This window comes from Amphiprion ocellaris, chromosome 15 (assembly GCF_022539595.1).
Source record: "Amphiprion ocellaris isolate individual 3 ecotype Okinawa chromosome 15, ASM2253959v1, whole genome shotgun sequence".
Taxonomy (NCBI): Eukaryota; Metazoa; Chordata; class Actinopteri; family Pomacentridae; genus Amphiprion; species Amphiprion ocellaris.
The window spans coordinates 21,712,648-21,725,904 of NC_072780.1; the positions used below are offsets into that span (position 1 = coordinate 21,712,648).

A 13,257-nucleotide genomic window follows, 5' to 3' on the forward strand; every position below is an offset into this window, starting at 1 on the left:
CTTATAATTCTGTTTAGTTTCCTGAGATTTTTGCAAGTGCATCATATTAAAGACTTGCATTGTCAGTTATTTATGTGCATGTACATTTTGTAAAAAATAAAACTAAAACAAAAACACACAAAAAACAAGGTTTTATCACAACTCACAAAAACAGTGCAGTAGAGGTAAGTAATGCAAGTCCTTCGTTAATAGAAGTTTGTAATGGATCTCTGTGTTGAAGCTGAGGCTTAATAAAAACATTTTGTAGCAGCCAGTTTTAATAGAATTAATGTTTTTGATACAGACTAAACTGTAATGCCACTTAGTTTATGGAGATATCGCTTTATATGAATAATTGATATGCCCAGGTGCTACATGCCGGCACATTGTTAAAACATGTTTCTTTTTGGGGGAAGTTTATTTTGAAACGTGCAGCCGGCAGTCGCTCCCCTCTGTCCGCCGCTGCGCAGCAGCTGCACGCGCTCACGTCCAGTGTTTGACTGGAGCTCGTCGGTGTGACTGTGGAGCAGAACGTGTGCGGCGGTAATGGCTGCCAGGGAGAGTGAGGAAGACAACAAATGAACCCCTGAGAAGCGATTCAAAGGTGAGTCTGATACCATGACAGCCTGCGGTGTAACAAGTACAGCCTCCTCCACATTTCCACTATTGTCTTGTCTGCTGTGGGTATTTGGCTTGCAGGTGTGTGTGTGTTTTGGGGCTGAATTTCTTGATGGCACACATACACACGCACACACAGGACAATAAACTGTCAATACCCTGTACTTATCATGCATGCCTCCTCCGTGCCCCGCCGTTAGTGCAGTTTAAGAGCAGTGAACTTGTTTTGGATTTAAATTATGTAAGCTAGCTGCCGACATATGTGTCGATGATGGAGGCGAGAGCTGGACTCTTTGTTAGCTGCTGTTAACGTGATTAGCTAACGTTAGCTAACCAACAACATCGTTAGCTGACGGCGTCCAGGCCACAGAGCTGTTAGCCTCTTAGCCAATCAGCCGAGTGGATGTTAATTAGCCCGATAGCATTCTGGCAATCATTCTTTATGTCTAGGACGCAGCTTTTTGTTGCAGACTTCTGGGAGACTTTTGAATCATCTCTCAATGTGACAGTACCACATCTCTTAACATTAAACTGAAGTTTTATGGTGAGCCCGTCGCATATCCATGTACAGGCAGGTGTTTAACATTGTCAGCGTCCAGTGGTTTCCAGTATGGCAGGCAAACAGTTATTGCACAGCTAACTTATGTTTTGTTCCAAATCAGACTCTGCATGTTTTAAAACTGTTATTCAAAACCACTGTGTGATTAATGTGCTTTGTGTATTAAAACGACGCTCAAGTAGATTTTTTTATTACTATTATAGTTGCATTTCTTAAAATTGCAAATACACAATGAATCTGTGAACCAGTGGTTTTCATTTAAGTTAGTGCTGGAACTAGATTTAAATAAGTAATTGAAAGTCGATTTAGTTTACAACAGTTCTGATTTTTTTTAAAAAAGTGGAATCTTCTATGAAGCAAAAAGGCCACATTTTCAGGTAATATTTTCTGTGTTGTTTTGGGCTGCTGGTGCAGAAATGGTCAATAAGATTACTTGATTATAAAAGTAATCTGACACCCGGTTTCAGTGTCTCTTAAAATGTAGTTTTACTTTTTAAAAATACTTTCTATTTGTAGTCTAAATACTTAACTGTTAGGAAGCTCATTAGAATACCTGATCAGTTAAAGAATCTACAGCTGTGTGCAGAGTGCTGCGTTCTCCTCTGGCAGGTGGATCAGGATTCTTCATGATAAGGATGAATGAGAACTAATGGGATACCTGGGGCTCTCCTAGTTTGCTATGCATATTCCATACTTCTTGTTTTTAGTGTGAGCTGCTGTGCATTACTTGCAGCAAGTTGTGGAATGCAGTGCATGTTGGAGGACGAGCATGCTGTATGCAAGGACATGCAGTCATAAACAGCTCAACCTTGTCACATAATAGCACTGTAACAGAAACAAGTTTCTGAGAGGTGGTGTCATTTTTTACACAGTGGTAATTTTTGTGGCCTTAATATAATGGCCTGTTTAAGGTACTATTATGTGTAGTGGTCACCTTGGACATGCAGTGCTGTAAAGGTGCCTGTGCAGGGCTGGTAAGCAGTCCCTCATTTTGTGGTTTTAATGGATGAGAGATTCATAGCTGCTTTTTATATTATCTCATCTGCCAATATATTGAAGTGATAAGAGAAACAGAAAAGGATGCTTGCACTTCAGGGAAGCAGAACATGTCATTTATCTATCACAGCACCACCCACCTTCTCACACAAACACACCAGTCCAGTGGGCAGTGTTGGGAGCAATCAAAAAAGAAATCACTGTTAATGACAGCTAAGGGTTTTGTTTATCTAAAAGGAGAGATTTTAATTGTTTATCTAGTCTGTCTATTTGCAATACTTCAGTGTCCATTTGTAATCCACTTTATTGTCACCAATGAGAACTAAACCTGCAATAATCCTAATGTGTGGTTGAGTCCAGTGTGAGACTGTTGAAGACTGAGTTACTTGACTTGTGCTGATATCTGCCCTGGCAGATGCTTGCATGTTTATTGCTAGCGATGTGCCCAGACATCAAACTTGCGTGAAGCTGTTAGTAAGATGGTACCATAGAGTGTAAATAAAAAAGGGCTGATGTGCCACCACTTCCTACCAATGCACAAAAGTGAAGCCAAAAGACCTCGGACACGGGCACTGCCATCTGATGCTGGTGGTGCTGTCTGCAACCAGACTCAATGGGAATGGAGACATGGTATTGAGTGAGGGCCGCTGCAGTCTTTACTGTCTTGGACTGTTGTGGATCCTTGCTATGAGCTTGGAATTTTCATAGTTAAATAAATATTGTTAATAAATGCTAGCTGTGTAACCAACTAGCTACTTATCCTTAACCTTTCCCTATAGTTAGGTTGAGCTCAAAGATTGGCATCGGACTGAGCAGGAGGTGGTACTGAGAGCTGTAGTCATGACTGCAGACTCCAGTTGTGTAAATGATGTCACCAGTGCAAGCTGGAAGCTTCCATTTGAAACATATTTTGGCTTCCCTTCTAGGGAGCAGTCATGTTGTTTATGTTTATATACAGTCAGTGGATGGCAACCCTCCTCATTTCAAAAAGGTAATTTCCTACTTAAAGCTCCTCGCTTGATTAGGCTAACACTGCTGAGACCACAAATTAGCTTGAGCTTGCCTTGTACAGGTAAAGGAACACATAGTGCTCAGGTGTCTAATTTCCAATGACATGTTCAGCAAACTAAAATGTAAAGAAAACAAAACAAATTCTGCTTATCAACTAAACAATAAGCAAGTTTCATTCATGCTAATTTCAGATGCCCAAATAGCAGCGAGCACTAAAGTTTTTTGCCATAATTCATTTGCAATCTGAGAGAAAGTGCTTCAAACGTCTATCGCATATCTAACAATATGTCTGCAGTGTTAGCCGTGAAAGTTGAATGTCTGCATGTCTTCCGTCTCATGATGCATTTGTCTGAATGACTCATGAGACTAGCATTATTTCTAGTTCACCAATGCAGCCATTACTGTCCTGCTGATTAGAATATGAACAGCAGAAATTGTGTGACTGTCTCTTAAAAATTACTTTAGTGTAGCAAATGCTGCTACAAAATGCTCAACAAAGATGAAATTGTATTCCTCTGTCTTTACAGTGAAGTAACCAAGACAAACCGTAAAATATTAAAGAAAGCAGAAAAGAGATTGTCATCTCTGTGGTTACCAACACTCTATCTAAATGTCTGTGCTGGAAACATTAATCTGTGTGAAGAAGCATTTCAGCTCCCTCTTACGTGAAGAATGTACGAGCACATTGTAGTAACCTTACATGAACAGGGACTACTTCTCTTCTGTGACAACAAACACAACACACAGATATACAATTATGGAAGGCTAAAGTAACTTTACTAGCCCTTATAGCAACATTTTTCTGGTACAGCAGTAAAGTAGTATTGTCACAGTACCATAATTCTGATATTGAAATGATATCATACCAAAAACCTAACATCCAGAAAAGTAATAGAATAATAAATGGCAGAACACAGAACTAAAAATGTGTTGTATTTTTTAATAAAAAAGGAAAAGCTAAAATATTTTAACAATACCAATGCAAAGCAAGCATTGAAGGAAGTAAAAAGAAGCCATTAAACAACAGGAATGAATTACTGTACTGTGTTTGTATATATAGATGTTTGCCACATTGGTCAATCTGCTGAAAAGATGAAGTTTAATTAAACAGTTATCATTGCCCTTAACTGCCTTGTCAAACTCCAGTGATAAAATAGGTTGCTTGTCACAACCTAAATCACTCTGAGAGCTTGATGTATGTATGTTATTTATTGCATTCACTTACCTATCTCTGTTTGAATATTTGAATAAGTTGGCATGTCTGTTTGCCAGGTTCTTTGCCAAGTTAGGCATGTTAGCTCCATTGATCTGCACAAGTAAAACATGTCTTGCAGATGGGCTTTAGGTGGTTGTGTGCTTGTTTACACTCTTGGCCACAAGTGAACTAATGGCATGTTTTGCTGTGTGCATCTACTTTGTTGACAAACTGCCGACACTCGACGACTTGCTCTAGTGTCGTGTGCTTTTGAGTGATGTCAAAAGTGGTTGGCACACCCACTCTACCTGCCTACAGGGAGTGGAAGCAGAGCACTGCACACACACATACATATACAGAGCCCTGCTGTTGCAGAGCTAGGAAAATCATAGGAAATACGGTTTCTATTAAAACATTGTCTTTCTTTAAGTACCCATACTAGTAAAAAGGGGAATAGTGTAGCTTTTAACGGAAGGGTGTTTCGATACTTTTATAGTTGCAGCGCTACAGCAATGTACTGGTACTTCACGCACACACCAGGGAGACTCACTTCCCACCACAAACCCAGTAGTCTTTGTCAGTGGAACAACATGGTAACTACAGTAATTAATATAATTATTATTTACCTTGATTGACAGAGATGAGCTGTGGGGGAGGAAACATGCAGATCCTTTACCTCAATAAAAGTACTAATATAGCAGCTAGATTATCCAATCAGCTTGGATGGCACTCTAGTCTTTTCACTATTTCAGAGATCTGGGAGGTCAAAAATGTTTCCTTTAATTTTTATTTTTATATACACTTCTGCACAAAATCTTAATTCATTGAACATTTAATGGGAACACTTCTTTTTAAAGCAGAATCTATGGTTTTGTTCTCCACCGTCTTAAGTATATCAGACTGTCTCTGGCAGAACGTCCTTGTGTCCTATTCACATGTTCAGACTCCTGTTAAGCGTTTGCTGAACTAAACATTCTATCAAAGCTGCTCATCAAATTAGTTTTTGCTGTGTCAGAAAAGTAGGGTCTATGATTTTCTGCTGTTACCTTTTTGCTGGACATACACACAACAAATTGTGTGATCTGTGGTGCTTAAGATGTTGAAACACATTGGTTGTATATCCCATTGGAGCAGCAACTTTTTTTCTTGCAATATTTGCATATACTTTTCTTCTGTTCTGTAACATGTTTACTACAGCCATTGTCCAAATGACGACACTATTTTCTGTACCTCTGACAGCGGTTGGTAGTTTGTTAAGAAGGGACGCTTTGATTCATTGTTATAGGCAAGTGAAGACAGCTCCAGAGCAGTCAGGTTAGGCTGACAACCTTTGTGAAATTGTTCATCTGTCATATTACCATTAAAATTGGGCCACTTGGAAAGTCAGAATGGCAGATAATAATCTTGTTTTATTAATTGCCCAGCCCTGAAAATAGTACTTTTAGAACTTTGGTGTACTGTTGTATTAACACTTAAAAATGTGATCTTCTCGTGACATGCGGAGCGTATCTACATGCGCTGATCATAGAAAAGAGTGCATGTAGAAAAAAATGTATCTGTTTTCATCTGGGATAAATCTGACATTACAATGTCCTAGTTTAACCCTTTTCAAAATAATTTTTGGTCACACCTGTCTGAGCACTGTAGCCACTAAGCAGCAGCTAGCACAGCCTGCAATGTGGGGCGTTTAGGGAACATTGGTAAATTGTATTGTTGATCGATAAAATGTTCGGCAATTGATGTGTTTGGTCTGTGAATATGTGAGATGCGAGCAAATGAGAAAGTTGATTGCACTCGTGCTACCACTGAAAAAGTTAGTCTGGAGCCCTGTTTATACTCATATCATGCAAAGTCAGCCATTTGCACAGGATGAGATTAACACCCATGTTGTTTCTCCACAGTGAGGACTAGGATGGTAAGCAGTCAGCCGAAGTACGAGCTGATCCAGGAGGTGGGGCGTGGCAGTTACGGCGTGGTGTATGAAGCAGTTGTGAAGCGCACAGGAGCACGGGTGGCAGTGAAGAAGATCCGCTGCCACTCTCCAGAGAATGTGGAGCTGGCCCTGCGGGAGTTCTGGGCCCTGAGCAGCATCCAGAGTCAGCACCCAAATGTCATCCACCTGGAGGAGTGTATTCTGCAGCGGGATCAGCTGGCCCAGAGGATGAGCCATGGTTCCAGTTCCCCGCTCTATCTTGAGGTGAGGATGCAGAAGTCACTGGAACAGGGTAACCAAGTAGTAATCCTGCACTGCACCGATGCTGCATTCATGTCCTACAGTCAAGATGGTAGATATAGGCTTTAAAATACTCTTGTTAGCAACATCCTGCTTTCAGACTGTATGTGGATTATTTTTATTTCGTTTTTTGGGTTGGATAAGGAATGGGTGTTTGGTCTGATTTATTGTACTTTTATTTGTATAGAATAACAAATCACATGGACATGGACAGCTGGAGAACAGCATGTCCAAAAACCAGTTTGTAAGTATTGTAAAGACTTTTTTAACTAAGCTATCTGTTTAAATATTTATTATTTCTTTAATTTAATGTGTGCTACCTCAAAAAATTGTATATCTTTATGCTTGTTGTTGTTACTGCCAAGCCTGTACTTCAAACCAAAGTGATGCTTCCGACTAGAACTTTTGCGTTGTTTTCCAGACAGATATAGTATTTGCTGACTGCTTCGGTATCTGTGTGTTACTCAGAGTTGCACTGAACACACACAGTAGCCTTATGAATTCAATGATTCCTGTACTGTGGTAATTTCTTTCCACTTTGCTGATTGTTTTTTCAGTCAAGGCATCACATTTTTTATACAACACATTTAAAACAAGAGAAGTTGACAGAAAGTGCTTTTTTAAGCCTGCATCTCAAATAACTTGCTGCAAAACAATGAGAAATTAAAGAGCAAACATAAGAAGACTTCTATGACAGTGTCCTGTTTTTTGTATCTCTGACTTATACTGATTGTCAGAATCCACATCATTAATCTACTGTCAGGATCTGCAATATTGAAAAAACAAGATATTAAAAACTATATATGGTTCAGACAATGTTGCTAACGGACCTCTGCATTATAATTTTCTTTTTTTTTTTGTAAATGTGGGCTCAAAGATGGAACTTTTCAGGATGTTTATCTCAAATTTTAACTCCCCATAGCCAGAGATTATTTCACCTACTTTTCCACTATTGCAAATTTGGAATTAATAACATGATGAAAAAATATAAGTGAACATTTCAGGCTTTATATTTTAATAGTTTCTGAGATATCAACCATACTTGTTTTCCATCTTTTCCTCTGTGGCCCCACAGTCTGACATTAGAAATCAAACAATTCACATTGTGATTTAAGTGTACATTCTAGAAAGTATCTTCAGCTTACCTTTGGGTAAAATTCAAGATTTTTTTTGAATGCTTTGGGTTATGCTGGTGAATTCAAAGTGGTCCAATTAATTTTATAAACAGTTAAACAAACAACTGTAAGATAAACACCAAAAAAGCAATGCTCCACAGGCATGTAATGGCACACTCTTTACTGCATAGAAAGGAAAGAAAAAAGAACATACATTACTCTTTTCTTTCAAGATGAAGGCTGCAGTTCAACACCTTCACTATCAACACATCTAAAATGGGACAGTCACATAGTGAAGAAAAAAATTTCTGAAGGCACCAGGTTTCTTTGGTGCTATCCTCAGGTGTTTCTTGAAACATGAAACATTCATCTGGTCAGCTATTGGTGGGCCGGAATGCAGAAAAGTCAGTGCAGGGGTGGGAGTGCCCCACTGTCTACAAAGGTCCTTGAAAATGGCTTTGTCCAGCATTTTGGACTTTTCTGGGGCGATGATAACATCATCCTTGACTGCAGCCCAGACTTTTTTAAACAGGTCCTTATTGAGGGCGTCAAATTCTTCCGAAGAGAGGTTAGCGTTGGCACCTTTAGTGATCCACAAAATCACTGCCTCAACGAGTACACTTACACAAACTTCTTTCGAGTGCGGCTGAGATCGGACTGTCTCCTCACAGGTAACTTCTGGTGAATGCTGCTGAGACTGGACTGTCTCCCTCACAGGCAACATCTGGTGAATGCCGCTGAGACTGGACTGTCTCCTAACAGGTAACTTCTGGTGAATGCTGCTGAGATCGGACTGTCTCCTCACAGGCAACATCTGGTGAATGCTGCTGAGACTGGACTGTCTCCTCACAGGTAACTTCTGGTGGGTGTTGCTGAGACTGGACTGTCTCCTCACAGGCAACTTCTGGTGGGTGTTGCTGAGACTGGACTGTCTCCTCATATGTAACCTTTGGTGACTGCTGTTGAACAATATTAAACAAGGCAATGGTCTTGTCTGGGACATCTTGGACATATGAGGATGGTGGTGGTGCCATTACGACTGCAGCAGGTGTCACTCTGGAAAACGATTTCTTAAAAAAACGTGTAATCTTGCTTATTAGAGACAAGTTGCCCTCAGACTTGGAGCTTCTAACTGGTGCAGCTACTTCTTTTGAATGCTTGACCCCCAGTGGGGAAGAGATTAACTGCTCCTGAGAAACACTTACTGGCACAGCTGGTGACAGTTTGGCCGGTGGTTTTGGTAAATGATGAATGATCTCTGTGGAAGAGACCTCAGGAACATCTGACTGACTTCTTGTTGGGGTTCTAGCTCTGCACCTCTTCAGGTTCCCTTTAACAAATGTTCCAATCATTTTGGTCATGTGACGAACCTTAGTATCCAGTCTGTGGGCAAATGTCTTATGCCGTGGGGCCTCCTTGGGTGTCTCTATAGCAGAGTTGATACTCTCCACCACATCCTCCACAACTAAGCTCTTCAGAGAATCTGAGCTCTCACTGCTGACTTCCTCCGCATGAAGGACTTCTGCGAAGGTTGGTGGAATTGAATCTCCTAGAGAAGTCACCACCTCAGTGACTAAATCTTTGTCTTTCTCTCCCTTCATTGCCACCAGCACTGATTTACAAATGAGTACTTCTATGTTAAACAGAAGTTCTCCCAACATTTGCTGGGTGTCATCATCAGGCTGGCCTGATACCAGAGCTGCCCACTGCTGTGAGGTAGTCCCATTAAAGAAGGTTACAATGAGTGGGCGAACCATGTCCACTGTAACCTTTCTGATGTCCTCAGTATCTAAACTGGCTCTTCTGTCCATAGTGGTTTGTCTTTTGATGAAAAAATGGTGATGAGTTGCTTTCTTAGTTTCCTCAAATTGCAGGTCACTCTAACAACAACAATCTAAATGCCTCAGTCTCATCTGGACCTAAACTGGATCTGACCGGATCTTCTGTCATTGACGTCACGCCTCGCTGTTCAAATATATACAGTCTATAGCTCAAATCGAACGCCGGTTGATTAAGCTCCACCCCTGTAGAGCCTCCGTAGCTTAGCAACAGCTGTCAGGCACCGACAGCTGATCTGTCAACCTGTCTCTGTCTGTCTCTTGTTATCTAACTATCACTTTCGGAGATGAAAACGGGAAAAGGTTCGGTGTTTTCGCTGATATAAAATACTGTCCAACGGTGGTTAAGTATTCAGGTCGTCTGAAGGAAGTAGGCTATGTATTCTAGTTTACCTCTGACCCTATTACAGTAAATCGCATTATGTATAAATGTTTTTATCGTGAGTCCTTTGACTCCTGTAAACTAGGATCACATAATTAATCAGGAGGTACAAATAAATAATGGCCTTAAAACACTAGAGAAAATTCAAACGTGTTTCCAAAGTTATTCTAAGACAAGTGTACAATATGTCAAATGATCTGATTTATAACGCGTTACTTGACACAAAATGACAACATTTCTTACGTGTACTCCTTGCTGTTTGCACCTGTTCATGCTTGTTTATTCTGCATGATACATTCAGATGAACAATGATGTTTCTTCAGGTCACTCAGTTTACCATCTGGGAACAGATTCTCCTCCAAGGATGACAATCATTGTTGAGGATATTTTAAACCCCTGGATTCTACCCTTGATTAAGATAAGAAACACACTGCTGGGTTTGTCTGTAAATGTATTACTGTTAACACTATGGAGATGAAATTACATCAATGCACTGGAGAAGACCTGACTCAACATAGGGGGAGAGATCTCACTCCTCTCTTTCTCAAGTATAATGTAACAGCATTTATAGTGAACAAACTCTTTTTCTATTGGCTCTTTGTAAATGGACTATAAGTTTAAACCTTATGGCATAGTGTCCATACCATGTTAGAAATGCTGAGTTCTATTTTTCCAAAGACAGAAACCTTTTAGGAGTGTAAACATTTCTTCTCAGGTTGGACTCAAACCTGAACCTTTTTGCCCTCTCGGGGCAACAGAAAATTATCCCCCAACAACAAAGATACATGCACATACAATGAAAAACCAGATAATAAATGATAACCTATGAGCTTATGCTTGATTTACTTTTATAATATTGTTTTCATTTGAAGTTTTCACAAAACACATATAAGCTTCTAAACATATTATAATAAATTAGACCAGTGGCTCCAAACAATTCAATAAATTCAGCAAGTTATTACTAGCTCATATTATACACAAATGACAGCAAGTAAAGGGTTTAAATAAATTCAGATTTTTGTACCATAACTGTGGTCTTTCTTCTTTCCTGTCCAATCATCCCATGACCTTACAGCTTTATCTGCTGACCCTTGGGAAGGGACATGACCTCAGGGTTGGGAACCCATGGACTACCAAACAGTATGAGCACCATAATAAAAAGTAAATTTTACTACTACTAATTTTATAAATAAAAACTGTAATATTTCAAACTTGAGTAGCACAGAGCTATTGACTCTACTGATCATCAAAAAATAGTCTTGACGCCTGCAGATATTGCACTCCAGTGATTCGCAGAGCAAGAAATAATTTTTTTCTTTACACAAAACGGACACAGAAGCTTGTTACATGTTTTGTTCTGTCCTAAGAGATTACAGTTCATAGATAAAAAGAGCTTTGTAGATAAATTGTGACAACTTGAGGTATTATTGCATCAGATTGTGTGTAATTGTGGCTTAGCCTAATTGTCTGTCCTCATATTTGTGTGTGTTTATGTCTTTTTGACAGCCTGAGAGTCAATAGTTAATATTGAGGTGAAGCTACTCTCTCTCTGCTGCTGGACTTCAATGTATTTGTACCTGTATAAAATGGCCTGTTGTGCCCTCTAGTGGTGATGTTCCGAATAAAACAACTTGTTATTTAGTGATATATGTGACAGCAGGATAGACTGTATAATAAAGAATGTGTGTATTATTCCACTTTTTATTGTAAATCTCTTTGTTTTGCTGGGACCGACATGCACAGCAGTGCTAACCACTGAGCCACTGTGCAACCCAACTTGTTGACATGTAGATTTGACTTTTTCGCCCCTGATGTTGACGCTTGGTTTCAGACAGCAAAAAAGGTTTGCCTAAAACCTCTAACACAGTTTTAAAACAATAAAAGCAGTGTAAAAAAAAAAGCCACAAGAAATATACATTCAGTGTTGCAAGTTCAGCATCCCTCAACTTTCCCCTTAATTGTCTGAACAAATCCTGTAAATCCAAAGCTTATTTCAGCATTGTGCTATTTAAGCAGGAGAAAGATTAACAAAAACATAAACTAAGCTGTTGGATACTTATACAAAAGTGAAATCCCCACAAGTGTGACATCCAGCACCTTTCTGCAAAGTTGTTCATTCTGATCTTAGCGCTATCAGCCTAAGTATCTCAGCAGATGTGGGTCAGTTAACCCTGGTTCTACCTGGTCCTCTGCAGTGTCTCCATCTCTGTCCAGTTCCTTGATATAGCACTGCTCCATCCACAGCCATTCTTCCAGTGCTGATGTGAATGAGAGCAGGGAGAGCTCCTCGTAGGGTCGTCAACCTCCCTGCTGGACTGACAGTTGAACTTTGCGGCTGACACTCAGATGATCTATTCACAGAGGACAGTCTGTAGGGTGTTTAAAAGCTCAGTAGATACAAAGAAATCCCAAGCACAACAGTGTGAAGGTACTTCAGAAACTTGACACATCTAAATAATGTACCTTCCTGATGGATTTTATGCCATATAATAAAGGTCTCTCTGTTTGTTTAGACTGTTTTCTACCTTAAATATGAGAAAACCCAATATTAAAGATGGACTGTCACTAGTAGTCAGTTTCTCCATGGTCCCTGAATGAATCATTGCATTTCTATCCAACTGTACCGATATCTGCAGGAATGTGCTGGAGACACAAAAACTTACCATTTATTGACAATATATGAACAAATGAGCATGTTTCAACACAACTTTTCAAATTAACCCTCTATATGGGTATCAAAAGAATAAAACTGAAAAAAGTATATTTAGGGAATAATACAGATTAATACAATGCCATATAATATGACCAATGACAAAATAAATAAATAAATAAATAAACATTAACAGATGAGAGCATAAAACATTAAACTGTGCATTGTAATAGAAGGAAATACACCAAAATGTTTTTTGTTTGTTTGTTTTTTACCTGTTAGTGTTGGATCGGTTTAGAAAACGGCAGGAGAAAGAAATGTTTGATTTGCAGGCAACTTTTATTAAAATCGTAAATTATGGATCCATCCATTATCTATACACCCCTTCCTAATGAGGGTCGTGGGGGCTGGAGTCTATCTCAGCTGACTTAGGGTGAAGGCAGGGGACACCCTGGACAGGTCACCAGTCTATCACAGGACTACATATAGAGACAAACAATCACATTCACATTTATGGACAGTTTAGAGTCACCAATTAACCTCAGTATGTTTGTGGACTGTGACAAATATAACTAAGAAATGTTTCTTTTTTCAGTATGGACAAAGTTTTAATTTTTGGACTCTACTTTGTAGGCTGTAAGCTTTTACCTATTACACTTACGAAATACCTACTATACTTAT

General features: G+C 39.5%; 1 protein-coding gene across 3 annotated transcripts; it reads left to right on the forward strand.

Annotated features, from left to right (window-relative positions):
- Window positions 1–454: 454 nt before the first annotated feature.
- On the forward strand, window positions 455–8,441 carry LOC129350620 (serine/threonine-protein kinase pdik1l-like). 3 transcript variants are annotated; one of them, XM_055017667.1, is made up of 3 exons: window positions 455–583; window positions 6,260–6,555; window positions 8,378–8,441. In XM_055017667.1, exons 2-3 carry the CDS (start codon window positions 6,271–6,273, stop codon window positions 8,399–8,401), a joined length of 309 nt encoding a protein of 102 aa, XP_054873642.1. In that variant the 5' UTR covers window positions 455–583; window positions 6,260–6,270; the 3' UTR covers window positions 8,402–8,441. The 3 variants fall into 3 exon arrangements, with proteins under 3 accessions (XP_054873642.1, XP_054873641.1, XP_054873640.1); XM_055017666.1 differs by lacking the exon at window positions 8,378–8,441 and adding an exon at window positions 6,779–7,261; XM_055017665.1 differs by lacking the exon at window positions 8,378–8,441 and having other exon boundaries at window positions 6,260–7,261.
- Window positions 8,442–13,257: the final 4,816 nt, after the last annotated feature.

What these genes read in the sequence shown, in the direction of transcription:
- LOC129350620 (XM_055017665.1), top strand. Translation starts at nt 6,271, where the DNA reads ATGGTAAGCAGTCAGCCGAAGTACGAGCTGATCCAGGAGGTGGGGCGT.